The sequence below is a fragment of the Apteryx rowi genome, unplaced genomic scaffold (assembly GCF_003343035.1).
Source record: "Apteryx rowi isolate R43461 unplaced genomic scaffold, aptRow1 scaffold_185, whole genome shotgun sequence".
NCBI lineage: Eukaryota > Metazoa > Chordata > Aves > Apterygiformes > Apterygidae > Apteryx > Apteryx rowi.
The window spans coordinates 1,499,460-1,526,529 of record NW_020448141.1 but is presented as its reverse complement, the minus strand read 5'-3'; the positions used below and the strand labels follow the sequence as shown (position 1 = coordinate 1,526,529).

At 37.0% G+C, this 27,070-nt stretch overlaps 2 protein-coding genes and 1 long non-coding RNA gene across 8 annotated transcripts in view; 2 read left to right on the top strand and 1 right to left on the bottom strand.

Annotated features, from left to right (window-relative positions):
- The window catches only part of FRS2 (fibroblast growth factor receptor substrate 2), a 55,372-nt gene extending 52,876 nt beyond the window's left edge, over positions 1–2,496 (top strand). For all 4 annotated transcript variants that reach the window (XM_026061771.1, XM_026061769.1, XM_026061770.1 and 1 more), the window contains one exon: positions 565–2,496. In XM_026061771.1, the coding sequence (XP_025917556.1) occupies positions 565–1,515 (951 nt within the window). In that variant the 3' untranslated portion in view covers positions 1,516–2,496. The remainder of the gene's footprint in view (positions 1–564) is intronic.
- Positions 2,497–5,917: 3,421 nt separating this feature from the next.
- Positions 5,918–11,686, bottom strand: LOC112964100. Its single transcript, XR_003252856.1, has 3 exons — positions 10,883–11,686; positions 9,327–9,468; positions 5,918–7,076 (listed from the first exon to the last, which is right to left on the bottom strand). It is a non-coding gene; the product is annotated as an uncharacterized LOC112964100 (long non-coding RNA).
- Positions 11,687–11,696: 10 nt separating this feature from the next.
- Positions 11,697–26,412, top strand: CCT2 (chaperonin containing TCP1 subunit 2). 3 transcript variants are annotated; one of them, XM_026061766.1, is made up of 16 exons: positions 11,697–11,962; positions 13,240–13,314; positions 13,799–13,864; positions 13,962–14,073; positions 14,999–15,075; positions 16,093–16,205; positions 17,453–17,655; positions 17,844–17,944; positions 18,031–18,158; positions 20,230–20,333; positions 21,999–22,118; positions 22,743–22,871; positions 22,967–23,070; positions 24,141–24,240; positions 25,305–25,446; positions 26,126–26,412. In XM_026061766.1, the coding sequence occupies exons 1-16, from the start codon at positions 11,960–11,962 to the stop codon at positions 26,154–26,156; spliced, it is 1,608 nt and encodes a 535-aa protein (XP_025917551.1). In that variant the 5' UTR covers positions 11,697–11,959; the 3' UTR covers positions 26,157–26,412. The 3 variants fall into 3 exon arrangements, with proteins under 3 accessions (XP_025917551.1, XP_025917552.1, XP_025917553.1); XM_026061767.1 differs by lacking the exon at positions 11,697–11,962 and adding an exon at positions 12,242–12,401; XM_026061768.1 differs by lacking the exons at positions 11,697–11,962; positions 13,240–13,314; positions 13,799–13,864; positions 13,962–14,073; positions 14,999–15,075 and adding an exon at positions 15,515–15,758 and having other exon boundaries at positions 26,126–26,363.
- The last annotated feature ends 658 nt before the right edge of the window (positions 26,413–27,070 follow it).

Below are 27,070 nucleotides of genomic sequence, written 5' to 3'. Positions count from 1 at the left end.
GCTTTTTATTTCAGTAACTATATTTTAAACACACAAACTGTATTTTATGATTAAAGATCCTAGTCAAAAAGCTTCTTTGCAAATAAGCTTTCTATTAGTAGACTTATAGAATAATTTAGGTCAGAAGGGACCTCTAGAGCCCCTTGGCAAAGCAAAACCAAACTCGGGTCCAATTTTGAAGTTAGAGCAGGCTGCTCAGAGCCTTGTCCAGTCAAGCTCTGAATACTCCAAGCAAGGAGATTTTGTAATGTCTCTGGATGTGTGTTCCAGTGTTTGACCACTCTTGTCTAGGAAACCTTTTTTCCCTAATATGTAGTCAGATTTTTTCCTGTTCCAACTTGCGTCCATTGCCCCTTATCCTTTTGCTGGACAAATTCAAAAGGGTCTAGTTCTGTCTTCTCTTTAACCATCTATTAAGTAGTCAAAAACAGCAATTGAATTGCCTCTTAGCTGCCTTTAAAAAAAAAAGGGGGGGGGTAAGAAGGAATGAAATTTAAAAAAAAAGAAAAAAGGAAATGCAACTAGCATCTGAATTTCCTTTTTTTTCTTTTCCTCTTCTTTCAGGTGCACACTTATGTCAACACTACTGGGGTACAAGAGGAAAGAAAAAATCGATCAAGTGTGCATGTGCCACTGGAATCAAAGCTTTCAAACGCTGAAACAAATAAAGTGAAAGAAGATCAGATGTGTACTGATGACAGAGATGCTCAGGTTCTCCTAGAGCCTGAAGGAGTCAAGTTTGTTTTAGGACCAACACCTGTTCAAAGGCAGTTAATGGAAAGAGAGAAACTGGAGCAACTTGGGAGAGACCAAGTTAGCGGCAGCAGCACAAACAACACTGAATGGGACACTGGGTACGACAGTGATGAACGTAGAGAAACACTGTCTGGTAATAAACTGGTATATGAAAATGTAAATAGGTTATCAATCCCTAGTGCCTCAGGGGTCAGGAGAGGTCGTTTGACATCAACCAGTACCTCAGATACCCAGAACATTAACAACTCTGCTCAAAGGAGAACTGCGTTGTTGAACTATGAGAACTTGCCATCATTGCCTCCTGTTTGGGAAGCCCGCAAGCTGAGTAGAGATGAAGATGACAGTTTAGGACCAAAGACCCCATCTCTGAATGGCTACCACAATAACCTAGATCCCATGCATAATTATGTCAATACAGAGAATGTAACAGTACCAGCAAGTGCTCATAAAGTAGAATTCACACGACGTCGGGACTGTACCCCAACGGTCTTCAACTTTGACATTAGGCGTCCAAGTTTAGAACACAGGCAGCTCAACTATATACAGGTTGACTTGGAAGGTGGTAGTGACTCTGACAACCCTCAGACTCCAAAAACCCCCACCACTCCACTTCCACAAACTCCAACCAGGCGCACAGAGCTGTATGCTGTGATAGACATTGAAAGAACTGCTGCTATGTCAAGCTTGCAAAAAGCACTGCCCCGAGATGATGGTACTTCTAGGAAAACTAGACATAACAGTACTGACCTGCCTATGTGAGCCCGGAAAGCATTAAATCATTTGCACCTTTTGTGAAGTTTATAAAATTGAAGATGCAAGTACTTTGCATTTCTTAACACTAACGCCTTTTATAGACTGATAGAACTTTTTCTGCATACTTCATGTACTTGTCTAACTAAAGGGAATTAATGTAGAGCAAGTATTCATTTAAATAACACTATTTCATTCTACGGTAGTAGTAATTACTGCATAGCAGCATCGCCACCTTTCACAGTGCCTCTTTAAATTGATTAGAGTCTGAGTGACATGCCAGTTTTGAATTTATAAATATTCTGGTCTGGTGCCTGTAGTCATTAATGGCATTTATAACACTTTTAAAAGCCTCTTGATATGTGCATTATTAGCAGGTAAACCTAATCTTTCAAGGTACATATCTTTACATTCAGTCTTCATTCAAATGGCTCCTCCAGAATGAAATGTATGTAATTCATTAATTCACTCAGTTTGACTTACACAAGATATCTTGGTTCATCTCAAGGGATGTAAACACCACACGTTGTTGTTGTTGTTGTTGTTGTTGGGGTTTTTTTTAAGACCACATGGGCAAGAAGGCCTCAAATTCCCAATAGTTTTCTTAGCTTGTGTGATATCTGAGAGGTCATATCAAAGCTTGCTTGATCAGAGCTGTAAATGCATCTGAAACCAGCCTTAAGTCGCTTTTGCTAGAAGAGAGTTTCAAGTGGTGTATCAAGTTCCCTGTGAAATCTGACAAAATGTTGATCTCATTAGTCTTTTGTGAAGGAATTCACAGGTTGGCTGTATGAATTAAGGCTCTTTCGTCGTTTCTTAGTTTGGTGTGCTGCCTTTTCTTTGCAGTTGTATGTTTCTTTTTACCTGTCCTATAATGTCTTGTTTTAAGCGTCAAATTTTGTACATAGCTTTAATTATTGTTCAGGGTTGTTTGTGTGTTTGTCTTATTCTCTGCATTTGACAAAGAAAGACTCTTGAAGGTCAAATGGTTGTCTTTGTCCAGTGGTCTGCTTTTTTATGCCTGACAGAAATATCCCAGCTCTCCAGCAGCACGCAGTATTGCACAACTGGAAGGATTAATTATGCATTTGTTGTCTTCCTCTGAAGCATCAGACACAGATTACACGGGAGGCAGGGTACTGGACTTGATAGTTCTTTATAGCAAATTGTACATTCTAACAATGTGCATTCATAGTTGATAGTATACTTTAATTTAGGAAGAATATGTAGTAAATTATCTGAAGGTAGTATTATCTATGAGCATACTTCTTTTCCTTTTGCAGTTGGTGAAGTTGGTTACAATAATAGCTGCTCAGTGTTACAGGTACATCCAGGTATCATGCATTTGTTGAATATGCCAGATGCACCCTTAGCTGTTGTTTTTTTTGTTTGTGTTTTTTTAAATTCTGAATAATTTTAGAATTCTGGCAGTATTTCCAGTGCACCTGGCTATTAGCAGCAGCAGAGATTACTCTTGAGCCAGTGATTGCAAAGGAACTGACACTTGTATGAACTGGTGTGATTTAAAAAAAAAAAAAAAAAAAAAAANAAAGAAAAAGAAAACTTGAACTGTGTGTAAGGAAAACATGTGCAAGAAAAGCCATTGGAGGATCTGAAAAAGAATTAAGGGTCTTCATGCAATATTTGAATTGAAGTTTTATTAAAAACAAAACTATTTCCAGTCTTTGAAATTGGAGTGTATTCCTGTTCCCTTGTTAACTTTTTTTTTGGTCTTCTCTCAGTTTAGTAGTGGCAACAGTGACAGCACCTGAAATACATGTTCCTTGTCACATCTTTAAGGGATAATATCAGGCAACCTTTTCACTCTGAAAGTTTTTCATTATTCTTTACAGACTATACGGTACTGAAATACCAGATGCACAAAGAACAATTTGCAGGAGTAAAAGATGGGAGTCATTGAGACCATTATGAGAAATTTAAGAGATAAAAAAACCTGTTCATCAATGATTTCACTGTTGGCCTATGCATAGTATTGTGATAGGCTTGTTGACGTCTGGGGAGAACTTGGTGCTCAAGAAGGTAAAGACTAGCTACAGCTAGACATTTTGCAGGTCTGCGGTGTTAATGCTCCTTCACATCTTTGCCATTGCCTCATCCTATGCTGTAGACCAGTCTTGGTCTCTACTGAAGAGAGATTACTAAGTGTTGTGAAATATGTAGTGGATTAATGATACTGGTGTGATTCTTGTTCCTAGTTTATAGCTCACTTAAATTTGTGAGCCATGCTAACACTTCAGCACGTGTTTTGAGGCAAAACTGTTTGATCTAGCTAGCTGCCTAGAAATATTTGGTCCTCATCTGTATAGCATGGATGTCTCAGAAATATTGGTTAATTTGATCCTTAAAACATACCTGTGAGGCAGGAAGTAATATTCTTAATTGACAAATAGAGGAAGAGACTTTAGGTAGATTGTAAGTGACCTGCTGAAATTCCAGCAAACAAACATATTCCTCCTTAGTTCTAGTACATTGTCCTATGCATTTATACTGAATAGTCTCAGATACAAAGGATGGTCTGAGTAATTTTTTTATGTTGTTGCAAGTTTGCAAGTCACAATACTTTGTGTATAGGGGGGTGTTTTCCTCACTCTGGTGCCTAGAATTGAGGACTAACTGAAATGTCAACTTCTGTGATTTCCGAGTGCTTAGTCCTGGCATTTTGTTAGTATCCTAAATAGAAAATACATCAGGCAGAATTTAAGGGAAAACCTTCTATAGCCTTAATTATGTTAACCAGTCTGACACCATATTTTCTAGGAATATCTTTTTACCCTCTTTCATTCTACAGGTGGGATAATGCTTTCTCATTTTGTGTAAGCTGGAAAAATACTGCATAGTCCCTGTTCCCTGTCTTTAATGTTATTTTCATTTCCTTATTTTCTGCCGCTTGAAGTAGATGTAGTTGCAATGCACTTTACCCTTGGAGACTTGGTAAATATTTTTGCAGTTCAGTCTCTTTAAAGGTTGTGATGTTAGATTTACTGTCTATAGATTTAGGGTTCAGTTTTCAGCTGAAATCTCTCCACAGTATTTAGATCATATTTATTTTGGGCTCACAAGTGTACAGAGTGAAAAGCTACAAATATGTAACAGTTTTCTTTAATAATTGAGACATGTTAATTTTACATAAACTGTGTCCTGCAAAAATGGCAACATCTCCTTCAGTTCCACTTTTCATCCATAACATGCAATTGACTGGTACTCTTCAAGCACATAAGACGAGGGAAAGCCTTAAACTGTAGATACTCCTTCAATGCAGTGATTTGTGAAAATAAATATAACATAAATTAGAGTATCATTTAAACAAGAAAATTCATTTTCAATTTATAGAAATAATAAAGATGAAGCAGTGGCCAAAAGTACATAATAAAAACTGCATCGGAAATACTGTTGGCGAGAATGTAATCCATTAGTTATATCAGGAAAGTGTTATTTTCCTTCTCAAATTGATATCACGAGGAGGTACAATTTTAATTTTGTTGTGTTTCTCGGTGACTTCATAAAACAATATAAAAAAGACCATTCTGAAAACTTTAACTGTCCTTAGAGCACTCTTGTTCAAGTAATTTTTTTAAAATGTCAACTATACAGGTATATTGATCAGTACATTTTGCATAAGATAGGTGTTGAATGTAATGGCGTGCATTCAAACCCTATTCCTGTCCTATTTAAGTCTACAAAACCTGGTTGAAAAGCTTACATGTTTAAATAGACGTTTCATATCATAAAATGCTTTTTTTTTTCTAAGATTTTTTTCTTCTAGATATTTGTGTGTTTAAACCTCTGACTAGGATTTGGATGCAACAAGGTCCACAGGAAGGTCTGAGCTGTACAAAGTCCAAAACATGGCTACTCTTTTGCAGGTGACAGACCAACAGTTGATTTTGTTGGATTTATGCCAGTGTGCATTGGCTCGAAATCTGGCTATACTTGTCTTAGTTTTATATGTAACTGTGTTCACAAAGAGACAGAATCAGGAAAGAGCAGATTGTCTATATTCACTGTTGGTGAAGTAAAAAATGCAAGTTCTGATTAATTTCAGTTACTACTTTGAGCATATAATGTTGGGTCTGATTTGGATCTCTTATTTCTTAGCAGTATTTTCTTCTTCATGTAAGGTGGAATCAGTGATGAAATGGCATTTCTGCACTGTACTAGAATTTATTTATGGCTGCAAATAAGATAAAAGTGATTGACTAGGAGCTAATAGTGGACTTAAATCTGAAGTTTCCCAGTCTCCCCTGCAAGAACCCAAAATAAGCTTGGTCATCCAGTTTGATGGATAGAACTAGGTATTTCTGGAATTTAATTATAAGATCTTTGCCATCCTTCCCTAGAGGTAGCAATTCAGGCATTTATATTCAACAGTATTTACATAATATAACGTAAGTTCATTTATGATAACTTTATTTTAAATCCATATACACTCAAAAAAAAAATCCAGAAGAAACTCCACCACAAAAAACTGCGTTAAGTTGGAGTCAGGGTTGCTGATGTCCTTCTTACATAATAAATACTAAAAAGACAGGAAGTCTTGAGTTAAGGTGCTTTCACAATCTTTAGCAATTCCTCTTTTGGACAAGATAAGTGAATAAGGAAAAAAAAACCGTAGCAGCTGTAACTCTGACCATGTATGCATTATTCCTTCTAATATTGTGCTGTAAGGTATAACTAAGTCTGTCAGATGTTTTGTTAGGATATTATCCTAACGTGGTGTTTACTCCAGATTAACGCAGTATTTTGTTTGGAAGTATGTAGGTGTACAGATAGAAATAGAATATAAGATAAAAAGTTACCTTTAAAGTTCATGAAACAAGTGTTGGACATGTCTATATTTTTATATATTACAAAGGGCATTTGAAATTTTTCTTGCAGTTTTAGTAATTATTTAGTGTGGTAATATACATATATTGTGACGATGTCTTCTGATATATCCATTACTTTGGTGTAATTCTATTTTATGTAGCAAATATGTGTATATATAAAGGAGATTATGTAAAAAAAAATATATGATTAAGAAATAGGCTTGAGCCCTTCAGAACAGGGACTGTCTTCCTCTGTGTCTGCAAAGTACTTAATGCCTTGGGGTCCCAGTCTGAGACCTGTGGTGAGTGAATGATGGAGCGATGAATTTGGAGGGCCAGTTCCTCTGCTTTCGAAGAGAAGCCTTAGTATGAAGGTGCCGTGAAGCTCGCCTTGCCGCTCCCTGCTGCCAGGGCTGTGCTGCACACAGCTGCTCCCAACGCCACCTGCAAACATCCCAGATTGCCCTGAGCCAGCGTGTCCCTTGCTCCCATCCTTCCCTTGGGTGGTAGGAAAGGAAGTCTGAGGTAGGAGCTTTGTCATTAGGGAATCTTTCTTGTTAGTAGGGCGATCCTTCCAGAGCTTGTCTGGGCCTCATGCAGCATCCTTTGAAGCCAAATGAATCGTATGCGTTGACTTCAGTGGCCATTGGATGTGTTCCTACACGATGGAGTTCTGCTGACATAACAGCTCTGTTACACCTGAGGACCTGGTTGGTCAAGTTCTTCAGGAATGATCTAAAAATACTGTAAAAATATAAATATATTTAATTACATGTACTGAAAAAATCCTATTTGTTGTGGTCAGAGTTCAGATTACTATGTGAATTTTGATTTCTTAGTCATACTTGCATATATATTGCTTTAACTATTATGTATGAAAGAGGAAGTGATTCTGAAGTGTGTGAAAGATCAGGATTACACCTGTATTTTTAATGGTTATGTTATTTAGGAATGGATCTCGGCAAATTTAACTCCATATTAATGCAGTTTTTTGCATTAGAATATGTGTATATCATACACCCACATTTTATATATATTATATATTTGGTACTAACTTTGTATTTTCACGGAAACTTGCCAAATCCCGAACGCAGATGTTCTCACTTGTAAGACTTTGGTACTTAATGACTGAATGTATAAGAAGTGCTCTAGTATGAAAGAAAATAGTGGTGTATGGTATCCCACAATGCAGAATGTCTCAACCAGCAGGCATGTTGCCTTTTTTGCATGTTACATCTCCTTCCGTTGCAGCATCACCTTGTGTCTCCTGAAGCATTTGTCTGTGTTTTTAACTGAACTGCAGACCTGCCATTACAGGACAGCGGAATACAGTCCTAGCATGAAAGCTGACTGATAGTAGTAAGAATACAATAGTCACCAGTGTGCCACAAATGCATTTATTAAATGCAGAAATACACATTTCTACAAAGGCCAAAATCTTATGTTGTATGTTCCTTTCTCGTCATTACATTGTATGATATTGTAAGATTATTGTATGTCCTAATTTGCATTATAAAATGTTTTTTCCTACTTAAAGGCATAAATATAGCAACTTTGTATAAAGGTAGCTTTCTAGATTTTTATTTCTTTTATATAAAAAAAAGTCTAAACAGTGGGAGTACCATTGCCAAATTGTTTATAAAGTTTCAGTTAACTTGCCCTGTTGAATTAATTTTTTACAAACATTCCTTGTTTCTTTTATGACAAAAGTGATACTGTACTATGCAGAAAGAGTGTATTTTTATGCTGTTCCAAATCAACCTTAAAAAAATTAATTTCACTTGTTTTAAACTTTCATTATTGAGAAAGCTTACCAAATGTGCATTTAAAAAAAATGTATTATGTATTATGACAACATTGTCCCCTTTACCAGTGCCAACTTCATTTGAAAAAAAGAAAAAATTGTAGCATGGCAATAAACTATTGATTTTACATTGAAAATAGCGTGTGGGTTACTTCAGTGTTTACTAATGGGAAGGATGTTCATTGTCAATGTTGCTGTATTGTACTTTGTTAGTAAAAAACCTTTTGCTTTTCTTAAATCATTTTTTCTGGGTATCTAGCTCTGTGTGATTTTTCGTTTTGTTTGTTTGTTTCCCCTTGTATGCCACTGATGTTTTATTAGTGGTAAGGAAATAGAATGTGATGACTTGGCGTTTGGAAGTCTTTCTCACAGCTTTTGTTTTGTTTTTACCAGTGTTCTGTTCTTATCTTTCTCATGTACATAGACTGTTGGAATTTTTTTTTTTCTGTGTACTGTTGCTATTGATTACTGGCTAGTGAATTATATGCCGTCATATTGAATGTACTCCTTTTTTAGTTGATTAAATGACTAAGAGAGATTTCACAAAACTCTAATTTTTAGTATATTAATAAATTCAGAAAGAAAGCAGTAAGAAAATAAGGTGAAGCCCTCTCCAAAAGTCCTTTTCATTTTCTTCTGGAGACTATAGAATACAGTGGTGATTTATCAAAATTCAGTATTTTTTCCTCTCTCGCTCCTAAGTCCCTGTTTTAAAGCATAATTTCAATAAAGATGATGTTTCTAGGCAACAAATGAACAAAACCTTAGAAATTTCAGGAAATACTTTGTTTTCAGAACCTCTTAAGAAACAACATTGTGGTTCTTGGAAAATGTTGGTTAGATAACTTAGAAGTCTGAAAATTCAGTTCTTAAGAAGTTTTTTGTATCTGGCCAACAGCTTGCAGCTTCCAAACCTGAATAGCTGCTTAAGAGTCTGTCTAAATCTTTCACGCTTATTTCCATACTAGCAAGATTTCAGAGTTCAGTAGGAACTTTACTTCTTTATATCTTCATTTCAAATGGCAGGAAAGCTTTCCAGTAACATTTGGTCAAAAAGCTTAATGTAACAGTTATGGTGTGACAGTAGGTAAAGTGTTTGCAGTTACAAAATTAAATGTTAGCAATATGATTGCAACTAAAACATCATGCAATTGAAACAGTCAGTAATTTCAATTAAAATAGGTACATACCTCACATTCTTGACCTAATGATGCTTTGTTATGCAATAAAATTTTGAAGTTTGCTCAGAGTAGATGGTATTAAGGATCCAAGGCTTAACCTTCTAACTGCATGTGTACGGTATTAGCATTTCCAATAATGATATAAGCTGCCCTGTTAAAATCATTATACATAAATCACAGTTAATATATCTGCAAATTTTCAGTTGGGAATCGGAGTTGGTGGAGACTGTCTATTTTTCTTCCTTCCACAAATTTTTATCTGCCTAAAGGTTTAAATGGCTGAAATGATTGAAATAAGCCTCAAACTAGTTTCTGTGATCAGTGTCAGAATTACTAGTCCTGGAGAAAATAGGAAACGGTGCTGTTCTGTTACTCCTACATTGTTAATAGCTCAACAGTAAGCATAAGGGCTGAATCTTTATTACACACTATCAGTAGGTCCGGAGGACATGGAGCTCTTAATCAGAATTCCTCTCTGAGCAACCGCCCCTGTGCTGTTGGGTATGTCCAATGGTCTTTGGGACTGAGATGCTGTTACTTCAGCTGGAAGGAGATGAGGTAATTTACAAAGTATATTTTGCTGTTAAGCAGCAATTCCACAATATGAGGAGTTGAGCATTAGCATCTGTTTAAGGAGTTCCTGCTTTTGTGAAAATATTAAAATGGGGCACTTATACCTTGGGTCACTTTGTTTATTCACAGTTTATTCACAGTGTGAATTGTCAGCATAACTGAGGCAAGTTCACTGAGCAGCTGGAGGTGAGAGGTAGCAACTCTTTTGGCTAATGCCGCTTCTTTAGCTCCTCCTGTGATGGTATCATTACTTTACACTTCATGAATCATAATTTTACTACGTATAGCTTAGTATTAACCAAACTTGCAAATTCTGTGTAGTGAGTTTTTCTGAGTATTTGATCTTCTAAAGGCTGTAACTGTCCAATGGGCAGAGCTAAGATAGTGCATACAGCTTTGATGCTGGAATTATTCGCCATTGCTTTAATACTTAAGTGCAAATAATCTTCCTAGTTAAAGGCTGTTAGTTGTTTCATCTCTGGTTATTTTACAGGACAATTTGAGGCACAAAACTTGGGTTAATTGTCCAAGCTCACTTTAAGATATCTTTTCCCAGAAAAACATAGGGCCATGATTTACACCCTAGCTTACACCATAGTAGCAGAAAACATGAATTAAAACCAATTGTTTATTCAGTGCAAATCTTTATGAATGCTGTATTTCTGGACAAAAATAGCTGAAGCTTCAGTCTGGTTATCAGCCTTAGCTAAAACTTTTCTCCATAACTACAAGGAAAAATGAAGATGCTACAATTTAATTAGTACTCTAGTTTTCAGAACAAGATTAGGGGGAAGCGTATCTAACCCTGTGAGGAAAACACAACAAAAAGCCCAAGCAACTTTGGTAGAAAAATCCTAGCCTGGTATTGACAAACTTAAGACCAAAGATAGATGTGAATTTGGCAGCGTTTTAATCGTGTCCTTTTGCTGTCTCCATGGGGATAGTTATCTGTATCTGGCCAATCTGAATCTACAACAAACAGTTTTCAATACCTCTCAAGAGATTTTTATGCTTGGTAGACATGCCTTCGCTAAAGGGTTTGGTCTTCAAACCTAAAAAGGGTAAGTAGGAAATTATAAGTAGTGCAACTTCAATTTCTAGAACAAATACATATACAGGGTATTTTTAAGCAGCTGGGAAAAGGAATAACAGATGGAGCAAATTTTTGAATAAAAAGTCATATAAAACCAATTCAATTTTTTTGTATGACCAGGTAACAAGCTTTTTGTGTGGAAAAAGCAGTGATTGAATACGGTGTCTTGATGTGATCTTGCACATCTGCAAAACGAGAACAGTTATCAGTGCTTTAATATCAAAACAAAGATTTGTATCTAATTTTGTTCACTATTTTTAGATGATAGAATAGAGAGCAAAAATCAGGAATTGTCTGTCAAGTACACTTAGAGGCTAGGAGCAGGATTTAAAATGTTTTTGACCTCCAAAAAATGCAGAAATTAATTGAAGCAACTGCAAGCTCCTTTGCTTAGGTCGAAGGAAGATTTCTCTAGAAATATGCTGGGGAATTGTTGGCAAGTCCCAGCTCTTTGGAGAAGGAGGGGCGTGCTGTGGTGGACTGCAGGGAGAACGCAAGTCAGTGAGGTGATGCTGTAAAAAAATGAAGGCACTACCTAGAATGGGAAAGGAGGTAAAGGGCCTGCAAACCCCTAATTAATTAAAATAATGTTTCTGCGCCAGACAGGTGTGGCAGCTGCGTGCCCAGCGCTGCAAGAAAGCCGTGCCCAGGGAAGAGCAGCGCTAGGGCCCAGCAACAGGGACGCGGGGATCCCGGAGGGGCGGCTCACACTTTTCTTGCCGACCAGCTTGGAAAGGATCGAGGCTGGGGGCGTCTGCCTGCCGCGCCGGAGCGGGCTAACGGCCTCCCCAACGGCCGCCGACGGCTCCCAGAAGGCCGCGCGCTGCCGCCGCGGGAGGAAGCGGCCGCTCCTCTGTCGCAACTTCCGGGAGCGGCTCGTGGGCTGGGCTCTGGGGCTGCGGGCGCGCGCTGCGCTTCTCGGGTGGGAGACGGTTGGCGGGGCCCCGGCGGTGGCGGCGGCGGCGTCAGCGGCACCATGGTGAGTCCCGGGGCGGCAGGGCAGCTCCGCTCCGCGGACCCTCTCCCTCCCTGGCCGCGCTTTGTTCGGGGCGGTCGCGGCGCTCGCGCGGGGGTGGCCGTTAGGCCTGGAAGGTTCTAGAGCGCGCGCGGAGCGTCCGTTAGGGCGCGGCCGGGCAGGGCCAGGCGGGCTTGGGGGGCCCGTTGGGGGGGGACCTACCGCGGGGAGGCTCCCGGGGCCCGCGGCCGCCCGCAGGAGAGGCTCCCTCGGGCCGCCCGTGCTGGGCGTCCGCAGCATGGCTGACTTGGAGGCGGGCGGGAGGCCGCTTCTTTACTCCCCGCTGCTCCAGGAAGACCGGGAGAGGCAGCGCCGTGTGCCCAAGCGTGCTCTTAAAGGCCTCTGATGTGCTGAGAGCTGCCATCACGCTGTGCGGAGTCTCCCACCGCACCCTTGATAGCCGGTTATTTATTTATTTAATTAATTTGTTAAGATGGTGATGTAACAGACGTGAAGCCTGTAGCGAATATCGGGTGCCGGTCACACAGCAAAGTAAAAGGCTCCTGAACTGTATTAAGGGGGCTGGGCGTTCACTCTTTTGGGGTTTCCTAACTTAGAAAGATCTCAAGGTGCTAAATAAGTACTAGTTTTTATTTTAGAGGCATATATTCGTTACTGCTTTAATAAAATTTGCATGGAGATGAAAAAATAAAAAAAAATCAGGTTTTGACACAAATATTAATGCACTCATGTGCTCAGTAACCAGATTTCTTCAGTTCCACTGATTTTAGTACCTTTGCTTTGTCTGGCTCTGATGTTGAGCCACACAGAATAAGCAATGCAGAGATTGCTATAAGGTAAGATACTGGTAAAAGCCTTTGAGGCTTGTAGATATTATCATCACGTAGCATCTGCAGCAGAAAACTTAAGAGAGCTCTCAGGTAGTCAGATCTCGCCAATTACTTGCTACCTGAGCAATGTAGGACAAGTGCTGGCAGGAAAGTCCTTTATTGTATTGTAGGTCCTTCAGCAGAATTGGAGATCTATTTAGATCCTCTGTTGCTATCACAATCCTGATTTTGTCTTTTCTACTTTAAGAGATTGCAAGATAGATTTTTAGAAAGAGTCAAGGCCAATTTATATTGAGTATACTTTTTATCAAAACCAAATGGAGGAATACAGGAATAAATCATTTTAATAATGAAAATATTTTCTAGATTGTTAGTGCTTATGATGTGTTTTAAAAATGCAATGTTTTATTAAAGCTGAAAAGTATTCTGATGTTAACTCTTTTGTTTTAGGCATCCATTTCTCTTGCTCCTGTGAATATTTTCAAGGCAGGTGCAGATGAAGAAAAGGCAGAGACTGCTCGGTTGGTAAGTTCAATTCTCTAAGAAGCTGGCAACACTTTGGGTAATTAAGCTTGATGTTTTCTACTATTAAGTGTTTTCAATTTATGGTGATGTGGAACTTCATCTGTCTGCTGTTGGTCTTGCTACATGCCTCTGAGCAGGAGATAGCAGAAGTAGGAGGAATGTTTTGTTTATACTGACAATTAGGAAAACTTGTAAGGGTTAAGAAATGAAGTAACCTATAGGTTTGATCAGAAGCTTGACATTCATTGGAAGGCTTTTCTTTGGGTCATGAGATGTGCTTTTATGATATCTGTGAAGATAATTATGTTTGGTCTAGTTATCAAAATGTAGCGATTAAAAAACTTGGAACCATACTCTGCTGAAAGGAGTGTGGCTGTGGGAGGGTTGGCTTAAGATATCCCCTTCAAAGTGATAGTCTGGCATTTACTTCTTGTCTTAAAGTAGAAATAAATCTTTTTCTAAGGTATACTTGTTTTCATTTCAGTCATCCTTTGTTGGTGCTATTGCTATTGGTGACCTGGTCAAGAGCACTCTGGGGCCTAAAGGCATGGTAAGATAGTTGCAAGTTCTCAGATGTCATATGTAAATATAGTATTAATAGTTACAGGTTGTTTTTCAAGCACTAATCTAAATCTTGCGTCTTGTAGGACAAGATTCTTTTAAGCACTGGAAGAGATAGTACAGTAACAGTGACCAATGATGGTGCAACCATCCTGAAAGCTATTGGAGTTGACAACCCAGCTGCAAAGGTCTTGGTTGGTGAGTTTCTAACTGCTTGTCATTGCTGTATTTTGGATTTCTCCATTGGCAGGTTGTTTTTTTTTTTTTTTTTTTTTTGGTAGTTGTCCTTAGAATAGGATTCTTCAAATAGTGTGAGAAATTGAAGGAAGGGGGAGAAGAATTCCTGAAGTAAGGATACCAAAATGTTGCAAGAGTTTCAGAACTCTGCAAGAATAAAATTGAGGTATATGCTGCTCTTGCAGAACTATTCTGACGTAGTGACATTGTTTTCCCTCAACCCTCATTTGTCTCAGGAGTCAGAAGGTACAAAGGCAGCTTTATGCCCAGCTTCCTTCACTAGGAAAACAGGAGCAAAAATGTACTGAGGTGCAGAGGTTCTCTCTGGTTCTCCCCAATTTAAATCTCTTCTTATTACCTAATTTACACTGTTCTCTGGACAGAGTTTACCCTTGTGATCAGCTGTCTTAATGTGCAAACAGTCCAGTTCTAATGATGAGCAGCACCCTGAGCAGTTCACTCTCAAGCTTCTTACTGATTTTGTGTTTGCTGAGTTCTTGTTTGTCAACAGTTTATGCGGCATATGTGGTTATCATATTCTGTGATCCTGTTTGTATACCTCAGAGCTTCTGTCTGGCCTTAGTTCCTTTGGATGACCTTCCTTAGGAATGGGGAGAGAGTAACTTCTGATTGATGGCAGGCCAAAACTGATGCCTAGGTTGCAAATGAAGAGCAGTAATTTGAAGGATGCTGAATTTGATTTTGTATCTCTAGTTGTTGGGTGGCTATAACTTGACAGCCTCTTTAAACTAGATAGAGAAGAAAAAAGAAGCTTGTTCCTAAGCTGATGCGAGATAAAAATATTTGTACTTAAAGCTGGTACTGTTGAGCATGGTATTTTGAATCAAAACGTGAATAGAGTTTTTTTGTTTTTTGTTTTTTTAAGATATGTCAAAAGTTCAAGATGATGAGGTTGGTGATGGAACTACATCTGTTACTGTGTTGGCAGCTGAGTTACTGAGGGTGATGTATTACAATTTTTCAGATATTTCTGTGTTTGGCAATGTAGTCCTGAGATATCAATAAGAGGCAATATCATTAATTGAAGTTTATGAAGAAAGTTCTAAGAACATAGCAAGACTTTTTACAGTGCCATTCAAATTGAGAGGAAAAAAAACCTTAAATATTGCCTTTTTCATCTTTTTGGTATTTTAAACTACATTCCTTGCTTTATTATTTATAACTTCACAACTTATTTTAACTTGGTACCTTTTTGAAAATTATTTTCTCTTCATTATGGAAGTGAAATACAAAAGTATCACTCTGTCACAGCTTACTTCTTGAATTTTGCACTGAGCAGCATGCAGCACTGCTTAGTTTTGATGTTCAGTCATTTAAAATCCTTTTCCACAAAGTTAAGGAGGAAAAAAATGCGTGTTAAATGCTGCTCCTGTGTGCATGAGACATGAATTCATGTTGTTTATTTAAACGGTGCATGCTGAACACTGCCGAACTCTAAATTTGAAAATACTAGGAAAGAGACTTTGAAAGTGAGGGATTCTTATTAACATAGCTCTGACAGTAAATTTAGTGGCCACACTTCCTGAATCGAGATCAAGAGCATCTAAGAAGTGATTGTTCAACTTGATGAGTTCCTTGCAGAAAGGGAGTCTGAAGACTTTTTCCAAATGCCCCTTGAGTTGCAGGTATAAATGAACAGGAAATTGCTCTTAAACATGAAGTGAAAGATAACTGTTTATAAATACGTGTCTGGTTGCTATTCATATGACAGTTAAGATTTTTTTAATCAAAATTTCTAGAAGATATTCCAAGGGCAGATCATATTTGCCTAGATTGGAAAAACAGGCAATACGGTGACTAGAATATTCCCCCTTCCTTTTAGCTTTTTACTTTAATTGGATTGTTATAGCTGTCTGGCTTCTGTTTACATTCAGAATTTTCTGATTTCTCTGAAGTGTCTTTCCTAATTACTCTAAGTATATGATGGAAATAAAATAATTATAAATTTTATTTAAATAGGAGGCAGAATTACTGATTTCGAAGAAGATTCATCCTCAGACCATTATTGCAGGTTGGAGAGCAGCTACAAAAGCTTCAAGAGAGGCTCTTTTGAAAGCTGCTGTGGATCATGGGTTAGTAATATACATTTGCAATAGCTCTCTATGTAAACTGTTCAAGATTAAAACACTGGAGAGAATTATATAACATTGGGAAATTCCTGGTGTTGCTTTAAATAGTATAAAGGCTGAATATATGATGAGAAAAGTTAAAGAAAAAATGGCTTTTTTTCTTAGATGGACTGCAGAAGTGTTATGAAATTACTTAAAATTACTTCTGATGTACAGAAACATACAAACAATGACTTGCTCCCCAGAATAAAAATCTGAGCTGTTAATTTGTATTTCATACTCTGATTTTAAATGTGCTTATTTTCTTTATGCAGATGCCTTGAAAGCTCTTTAAAGCTGAGTGCAAAGGTTTTATTCTTAAAACAGTAAAACTACTTTCTTATTAAAATTATCCACCACAGATACCAATTCAGTAGTCCAATGCAAATGGTAGAATGTACTTTGAAGTGAGAGATTTTCTGGAAGTCTTGGCTAGAAATTGGTGGTACTTCTATACTATGTTATGTATTCGCAAGAACCTGGGAAGAAACAGTTCCTGATATTTGACTTAGTGAGCTGTGCAATTTCTTGTTCTATCCATGAGCAGAATAGATTTAAATGTGCTACCACATTTCGTAGTCATCTTGACATACAAGTTGATGACATCTTGACATACAAGTTGATGACATCTTGACATACAAGTTGATGATAGAATTTATCATGGTATTTGACCAAACTGGCAAAAATCAGGTACATTTTCCAAAGTCATTGCAAGACTAAATTGTTACTATTTGTTGTTACTTGTCATTGTTTTAATGACATATTATTTTGACAAAAACAGGTTAAAATATAAAACAAATTTCAAAAAATATTCCATCTGTGACTTCTCCAGCTTCAAAATGAGTATGGATGTTACTTTTGCAAAGTGTTTGAAATTATGTTAAACTAGTCAGTGTAAATAACTTTGACTCGTATGCATGAGAAATGCAGATGTCAAAATGTCATCCATTAACTATATACATATGCTTATATATGACTTTTAACTAGCAGGAAATAAACCTCTTTTCACGAGGAACTTCTAATTGAACTCATATCTCAAATAGTAGCTTATGTTCTGAGACACTGGGGGAATTCTCTATATCATTCCTCAAAGTGGATTATGATACAGATAGATGTAGCTTAGAAAAAGCAGAGGGAGATTTCACAGTGATAGATTAGTGGTAGCTAAGGCTTTAAGAGTTTCCAGTTTAATTGTTCTCACTTTATTTTAGTGATGATGAAGTGAAATTCCGTGAAGATTTGATGAACATTGCAGGAACTACTCTTTCCTCAAAATTACTTACTCATCATAAAGATCACTTTGTCAAGCTAGCTGTAGAAGCTGTTCTTAGGTTGAAAGGTTCTGGTAATTTGGAAGCTATCCATGTTATCAAGAAACTTGGTGGAAGTTTGGCTGATTCTTACTTAGATGAAGGTAAGTCTTTTTATGTTGGCTAATAGCGCACTTTAAAAATGAAACAGTTACACATCTGTATACAAATTTTTTCAGGAAATGTTGCTACATTATTATTAAGTTGAATAATCAATATGAGTTTTTGTAATAATTTAGATGAACTATTCTTCTTTAATTTGAAGTCTTATAAGATCTTTCTACTACTACAGGCTTTTTACTTGACAAGAAGATTGGTGTAAATCAACCAAAAAGAATTGAAAATGCAAAGATTCTTATTGCAAATACTGGTATGGATACAGATAAGATTAAGGTGTGTGATGGAATCACTATTTTGAAACAACTTTTTGTAAAAGGAATTTAATTTTTAGACTAAACTCTTTGTTTTCTTCAATTTAGATTTTTGGCTCTCGGGTTAGAGTGGACTCTACAGCAAAGGTAGCAGAAATAGAACAGGCAGAAAAAGAAAAAATGAAGGAGAAGGTAGAGCGTATTCTTAAGCATGGAATAAACTGTTTTATTAACAGGTATGCATTTCCTTGGAAAGGGGGTAGAGTTTATAATGCAGTTACAAAGTAGCAAGATTTTAATGTTGTGTGAGTGTGAAGAACATTTTTTATTCCTGTATCTGTAAAATGGTGTCCTATGTAACGAGTAATGATTGATTCACTTCGGTGAGGCCGGTATTTCTTTCTGTGCTTCCCATAACCCCCACTTCCCCCTTTTTTTCTAATGGTATTAGTTAATTAGGGGTCTGTGCTTAACCCAGCTGAAAGCTCAGTGTAAAGGAAGCAATGTCACCATGCTTTTATGCTAACTTATTTATTCAGTTATAAATACCAGCAGCATTACCCACACCTCCCTTTTAGGAGGGAAATTGATACCGAAAGAGTCTGTGCTGCTGAATGCACTTAGTTCAGATTGATCCTGCTATGTTTTATGCTGCATTAAAATGCTGGTGCTGGAGTACTGCTCCAAATTCCAGAGGGTTTCAGAGGCCTCTGTGCTTCCTGCCATGAACCTTCTCCAGACTACTTTGGAAGTATGGAAGATAACCATTTTAAGGATTCTTTCAGCTCACAAGAAATGTCAAAATCCAAGTGATCTATTTTTATCAGCAGTATACTTCTCTATTAAAATATCACAGTGCAAAAAAGCCTTTGGTTATTTAATGATGTGAGAAATACTTCTGCCTTTCAGTAATTTGCATCTGAATGAAAACTACCATACATACGGGCAGCTTTGACGCTTGGTGGTTCAAGTGTGTAGTCTACTAGGAAGCTGATTAGCTAGCACCATACCAAAGGATATAGGAATTGTAAGAATAGCATTGTTTTCCACAGTAGCAAAGATTTACTTTTTCAGGACATAGTGTATCTTATAACCCATCTTCAAAATCTGTGTTAAATATTTGTGAGAACTACTACTCACTTCTGGATCTTATAATCCCTCCGTGTCATGTTTCACATACGTTTCCTTCAAGTGTAGGTAAAACCAGTATCCATCCAGTGGACATGGTGCAAATATAAAGGAGTCAGTAGTCCTATAGTTAAACAGATGGAAGAATCCTTTGAGACAGGCAAAAAAAATTGTAGCTCCCTCCCTGTCATCTAGTGTGCTTGCAATACAGGTGGTTGTCCTAAGGAAAATAGAGTAGCAGTCAGTTATTGTAGCGAGGCTGGTAGCAGTCCAATTAGGTTGACTCTGACTTTCAGATTTAGTCATTTGTTTACAGATAAATTGACCTCTGCTTCTAGGCGTACTCTAGATCCAGCTCTGGATCTGATACTGTAAGTGTTAGCCAGTTAAATACCATTGATGAGATGCTTGATGGCAGTCAAGCCTGTGGATCCATATTAGGAAGAATCTTCACTGTTTTTACCCAGCAATCCCAGTTGTCTCCTTTGAAGATAGATCGAAAGCATCTTTTTTTTGAGAGGTGATATTTCTCAGCTCCCACTGAGTCTCCACAACACTCTCAATCTCTAATTTGGAAAGGAAAAAATAATTTGGCATATTCCTTCTAAATGGCTATTGACCCTGCTTTGGGTGGCTACTTTGTGCTAGAGAGAGTGCAATACATATTAATAAAGATATATTTTGATATATAAATAGAGAAGCACACACTCTCTATGATCTGCTGTCTGTATATATTCCAAGACTGGAATTTGTTGTTCCTGTAGTCTGTACTGTTTGGATTTCGTATTGGTGAAGGAATTACAGATGTTGCTTTTCACATTGTAGTGCACCTGGTTAGAATAGGCAACTAAGTGCCCGCTAGGCACTTATGATCAAAGGACTTGGATTTTAAAGCATATGGGTCCATGTGTAGTGGCAGAGTGTCTTCAGGGGCAGTGTATTTCAAAGAACAATAGCTGTTTTTTAGTTTAATATGTTTTCCTGTCACTGCTGTTTGTTTCTGTGTAGAGTGACTTTTTCTGCGTGGCAGGTGCCTCGCATGTTGACTGCTTCTGTCACTTCTAGAAGTCTGACAAGGGATATGTTTCTGAGAATTAGGTAGATATCCTTTGTTACGGTGGTATTTTAAAAGGTTTGTTCTTTGTGTAACGTGAACATGTGCCTATGTTTTAATTGTAGACAGCTGATTTACAACTACCCTGAACAGCTCTTTGGGGCTGCTGGCGTTATGGCTATTGAACATGCAGACTTTGCTGGTGTAGAACGTCTGGCTCTTGTTACAGGTATGGAGACTATGTTGTAGTACAAAATTGGAGAAGTCATGTTATTTGTTGATCTCTAGTAAATATTAATGCTTGATTGACTAGTTTGTACTTTCTTTTAACAGTTAAGCAAATCTGTGAATGTGAAAAGGGCTTAGAATGAGCTTTACTTTACAGAACTTTGAAGTACAGACATAAATAGAGGACCCTATGAAGCTGACCGAGAGTAACTGAAATTATTTTGTTGATTTAACAGCTATTATATAAATTTCAGTACTACTTCAGCAGCAGTTAGCTCATTTTCTGTCTTCAGTATTATACTTTACATTTGAAATGTTCATTTTGAAAATACTTATTTTCAGATAAATCCCTGCTTGATAAACTACAAAAATGTTTGCTTTCTAGGGGATAAGATGAAACTTAGGAAATGTAAGTTAACACATCTACAGGTTCATTAATACCATTTTGATATAAATGCAGGTTGTTGGATTGTAACAATAGAGAAGACTAAAGAGTCATCCTGTGTTAAAAGTTTGAGGTAGACTTCAAATAACATGGGTGATTGTAGGATATTTTTATTAGTGGTCAGTGTTAATGTGACTCTAGTAGCTAGTGAAAATGAAATGTCTTCTGGAAGGCTGCAAGTGATTCTAGTTGCCTAAGTTACTTTGCAGTAGTTAACTGGAACATAATCAAAACCTGATTACTAATGTAATCACAAGAATAGAGAATTTGCTTTGTAGGGAGAAAGAAAAAGATACTGGCTAGCTTAGCTTAGCAAAATTAAAGTTGCGGTTTTGTGTAACTGTCTGTAGGCAAATTGACACAGGCAAATGCTTCAGTGAGAGGAACATTGCTTATGCTCAAACAGTTCAAAACAGATTTTATAGGCAGAGCAGGTGGACTGTATTGGATCGCGTAGTATAGTTGAAAAAAATCGGACAAGCTTTTAAGCACAAATTCTCTCTCTACCTGCAAATATTGTCTTGCCTTAGACCACTACAACTACAGGAATACTGCAAGCTAATGTGGAATGAATGTACGTAGACTGGGAATTAATTCATGTAAGTGGTCTTCTAATGGGGAGAGTGAAGTATTAGAACAATATTCCATTCAGAGACAGTTTGCTCTTTCTAATATCCTCTTTGTTTACAATATGGGAGTTGATCAATTTATGAATAGCATGCAGTGGGGCTGCTATAACATGCCACCGGACTCTTGATTCAGGACAGTCTTTTTCAGCCACATAGTCGAGCAAACAAAATGAATGCTGGCACAAACCTAAGTTTAAAAACATGCAAGTTTGATTTAGTATTTTATAAGTACTTCAACTGTATATACTGTTAAAAGTTTAAACAGATCTTGTTCATTTACATTTCAGTATTGGTAAATATCAACACAATCTCTTATCCAGAGAGACCTCAACAGCATTATAGCTTTTGTAGTTTTTATGACATAAAACAAAACACTGACATTTTAAGGACTTGTAAACAACAGTATGTTACTAGTGTCTTATGCTGACATTGGAAAAACTTGGCTTATCAGTATCGTTACCTTTAAATTTATTTTTAGGCAATTACGCAGATGATTTTATTTTCATTAGATTTTGGTTTTTTGGTTAGTCCCTGCCTCAGTGGATGCTTTCATCTTGAGCTTATTGACTATAGTATGATGTTACATTTGTAGGTGGTGAAATCGCATCCACCTTTGATCATCCTGAGCTAGTAAAACTAGGAAGTTGCAAGCTTATTGAAGAAGTCATGATTGGAGAAGATAAACTCATTCATTTCTCTGGAGTGGCTATGGGTAAGTGTCTTACCATTAATGGCACATTGCAACATTTGTGTTACCCTACATTTACACTGTTCAGTTACCAAGTTGACTTAAGAAATTTGTAATGATTCATATAATCATTCTTATTAAAGCCTTACTCTGTAATAAAACATTAATCCTGCAAAGATGTATGTTCTTAGTTAATTTTTTTCATTTACATAACATTATACTTATGCATAAACATTTGTAAGGATAGTATCCAAAATTTCTGTTCTTCACGTTTGTCTTGTTAGATTAAATTGGCAGGAAAAGTAGCAACCTGTCATACTTAAGAATTTCATAGCTTGTTGTTCTGGTATGTGACAATACTGTAAGTTTCCAGGGGTTTGCTTTGAGATAACATTTTCATTTTCTATTAAAGAAGGTATTCTGCAGCAGTTCATTGATATAAACAGTAGTGTAGTGTAAGTTGTTTCTTTCTCCCTGCGAAATGTCATCATGCTTTTTTTTCCCCAGATTTATCTGTCCACATAAAACTTGACTGCAGTGATAGTAAAACAAATGCTTTGCGATAGCCTCTTTCTGTGTCTCGTCAAACTCTTGGTCCGTCTTTGTTGAAGTAATTTTTAAAAATCTTTTTGCACTGGACTTTTTTAGGTGAAGCTTGCACCATAGTTCTGCGTGGAGCAACACAACAGATTCTAGATGAAGCAGAGAGATCTTTGCATGATGCTCTCTGTGTTCTTGCCCAGACCGTGAAGGACACTAGAACTGTTTATGGTGGAGGTGAATATTAACATACTTTATACTTTGTACATGTTATATGTTTTGTATTACTGTTCAAGTCAGATATAAAACACTGGTGTGTCTTCAATGAATAGGTTGTTCTGAGATGCTGATGGCTAATGCTGTTGCAGAACTTGCCATCAGAACACCTGGCAAAGAATCTGTTGCAATGGAGTCTTTTGCAAAGGCTTTGAGAATGGTAAGTTTGTTTTAATCAAACTGCTGAAAGAACAGACATAAAGTTTCAAGAGCTGATTATTTACTAACTTCTGGCATCAAATAGTTGCTTCGCTTTCAAACTTCTGGTTTTCTAGTAAGTAAAATTTAGCAATATATCTTGGGTGAGGAATGGGAAAAAATTGCCTCTTTTTAAAGAAAAAGAGTGGTATTTTAATAATTAAGTATATTATAGAATTCTCAATGTTTACTTGTTAGCCCTCTTCTACTTCTCTGTGTGCACAGTCAGAAGAGCAGCAGAAATAGCACATACAAATCTCAGCTGATTTACTTGACTGCTGATGTATTTGACTACTGACTTAGGGAGAAAAGAGCAACCCTTTGATTTTTACTCATGTTCTTGTATTGATACTCTAGTACTATTTGATTGTATTCATGCTCTAATACTATCTAGAAGTTTCTAGACTTGAATTGATGATTGCATCTTAGTTGGAAATAAAGTATTGCAAGAAAAAAAAATGCTTATAGTGTGCTAACAGACTGCCAATTTGAAGAAAAATTGCCATTCAGTTTTCCTGTTTAAATTAGAGAAAACCTTTCTTAGGAAATGAAAGTGCATAGGAAAATTTCATAGGGAATTATTACCTCTTCAGTCAGTGTGTGCAATTTGCATATGCAGTTTGCACAGGTGTCGCCTAGACAGTGAGCAGAATGATCTGGTGGTTAATACTTGCCAGCAAGGTAATGTTCTTAAAATGAAACAAGTTCTTCATTTCTAGTCTGAAATGATAAATGAAGAGACACTTTTCTTTCTGCCCATGTAAAACTGAGTGACAAATCTGCTCATGTGCTTTTGTCCTCAGCTACAGTGTAACTATGCCTTAAACAAAAGGGAATAACATGCTTAGAAAGGCAGTTTGATAGGTTTTTCTAACTTCTGATCACTGTAACAGATCATCTGCCATGTTTTTGAAACTTACTGTTCTTAAAAGTGAATAGTAAACTAGTAATAGCAAAGTATATATTTCATGTTTCATGCAGGGATAGTAAGTAGTAAGGCATAGTAATTAATAAATGTATTTATCCCCTTAGATCCCGACAATCATAGCTGATAATGCTGGCTGTGACAGTGCAGATCTGGTTGCTCAGCTCAGAGCTGCTCACAGTGAAGGGAAAATGACTTACGGACTTGGTAAGTAGCTTGATATTACTTGGATTGGATTGGTATTTGGTGTGGATTAGGCTCCTTAAACTTTGTCACATCTGTTTCATTGATGCATTCAGCTGGAAGAACTGAATACATTAATGCTGCAGTGCAGACTTTCTTCTGTGTTCTTTTAAAGTCTATATTATCCAGTGGCACTCCCATTACTCTGAGTCTTTTTTTTTTTTTCTTTAATTCATTTTGTTTTCTGGGAAATAGAAATCTTTGCATATAAGTTAAATTTCTTCCTTGAAACAATTTTGGCCTTATGTCAGTGCTGTGATTCAATTACTACTCTGGTGAACAAGATCAAATAATGTCAGAAAGTGATGGTAAATAGAAGATGAACTATTTGTATAAACTGGAAATTTCTGTTGCTGTAGTCAATAACTTTGTAATTTATTGCTTGAAATAGCAATAAATGCTTGAAAGGAACTGTTATGGTAAAGAATTTACTACCTCAAGTTCATATATTACATGAGGCCTAAAGAGCTTAAATGGTAGATGTGTTTCATATTGAACAGAAGTTTCAGGTTGTATTCAGTCACTTTTGCTTGCTTGTGTAACAATGTGGTGATGCAGACATTTATGTTAGTTCTGTTTGCTTTGCATAGAATGTAACCATCCAAACTGTTATATTCCTTTATCGTTTTTGAAGAGGAAGATTTCCACCTGTGAAACCAATTGCTTTAATTACTTTGAGTCTAGTTATATGGAGTTCAAAAAGAAAGGCATTGACTGAAAAATAACCTTCAGGAAAAAGTTGGGGGGAGTGGCTATACCTAAAGAAACAGTGCTGAGAGTCCTGTTGGGATCTTCTCTCTTCTTCCCAGGGTTATGAAGTTTTTGACATTAAATCTTTGTATGCAATTGCAACAAGATAAGCTTAAATCATTAACCTTCAGGTGAAAGGTATTTAGACCTTGTTTAATTTTCCCCCTACTATCAATATGGTTCATTTGAGCAGGAAAGCTATCATACTGTCAAGTTTTTTAAATTTTCTTAAAAACAAACACACACAAAAACCCCATAATGTCTCTCTCTCTTTAAAGATATGAAAGAGGGTGTCATTGGAGACATGGCAGTCTTGGGAGTAACAGAAAGTTTCCAAGTCAAGAGACAAGTTTTGCTGAGCGCAGCTGAAGCAGCAGAAATGATTCTTCGCGTAGATGACATTATTAAAGCAGCACCCAGGTATTACTAGAGTATCTATATTAGTCAATTATAATTCTATTAGAATGACCTTCTGTGAAAAAGTAACTGTGCAGAAAAGTCTTGTTTAAAAATACTTTATTTGAAATGAATACTCATCTCTAACATGCTAACATTCATTTTATAATTGTTTTGCGTTATGCATTAACAGTATGAACAGACTTTCAGAGCCAGTAGCATGTTTAAATTAGCATGCCCAAGCCATGCCTAGTTAATCTTCAGTCACCAGCTACTCATGTGCCATAGGTAGTACCCAAGTATCTGCCAAAGTGAATTCTGGCTGAGCAAAATGTAAGGTGGCGCTTTTTTTTTTTTTTTNGGTGGTAGTTAAATGCCCAGCTGCTTCTGAAGTGAATCTGTGGCTAAAACAAAAATCCATTTGTTATAAATTAGGTTTGTGAAGAAATTCCACTTGTGAGCAGGTTATGTGTGCTCCATGTGTGCCTACTACGAGATAGTTTTCACTGTTTAAATCTTTTTTTTTTTTTTTTAACGTGGTCAGAGCTGGTGTATAGCTTTGAGAGAATACTGCCTTTTGTGATGTGAAATAAACCTAGCATTGAATGTAAAATATGAACTAAAAAAAAAAAAATTAGTGGGAGAGAATGACAGGTGGACATCAGTGGGAGGAAAACATTCTGATTTTTCTTTTTCTCCCTAGAAAACGTGTGCCAGACCATCGCCCATGTTAAATTTTCTTCAATGCCTGATGATGTGTGGACCAGATCTCGCCTAGTAATTTTTTTAAAATGATCTAGTTCTTGTGAGGCTATGGAACAGAAGCTTAAGATGAGCATCTCCATCAGTAGCATGAAGTGACAGTTTTCTGTTGATTTTAAATTATTTCAGTTTGTGTTGTGGGGAGGATTCACTTTCAAATAAAACATGGGTTTATACCACCCTGTTTCTTCTGTTCCTTTCCAGGTTCCACTTAAAATGAACTGAAATTAAAAAAAAAAAAACAGATTCATCAGTCGTCTTTGTCTTTGTGTAAAAGTGTAATTTCATTGGAGAAGTGACAGTGCATATCCTCAGTCTTGAGATATTTCAAACTGTGATCAGGCAAGTCAGTGCAAATGATGTCTTCTCAAGTTAAAGTACATGCTTTTGTAGTTGCCTATTTTATGTTAACTTGGTTCATTTTGTATCTGCAACATGTTCCAGTCCTGACTGTATGGGTTTTGAGCTGGGATCCTAGAAATAGGCTCTAGTAAGTTATATGTTATCCTTTGTGGTGATACTGAAGTATTACTCCTTTTTTGATGATGAAAGGAAGATAAAAAGCTAAAGACGGACATTAGTCAATGTCCAGAACTACAACTCAAGTGATTTTAAAGCTTTCTGCATCATGAATTAGTATGTTTAAGGAGACAAGAGTTCTGCTGGGGAGTTTTGAGAGGAAGATACAGCTTGGGGAAAAATACCAGTGTCCTGGGTTGAACTAAGGAGTCCACGTGTTTGTTTTCAGTGCAGTCTACTAGATATTGCACTCAGACTAGCTGTCTTTACAAAAATCTATTATTGTGATAGAATGGCAGTTAGTGGAAATTGTACTAGGCTGCACTGCATCTCCCCCATCCCTCTTTTCTTTTTTTTTTTTTTTTTT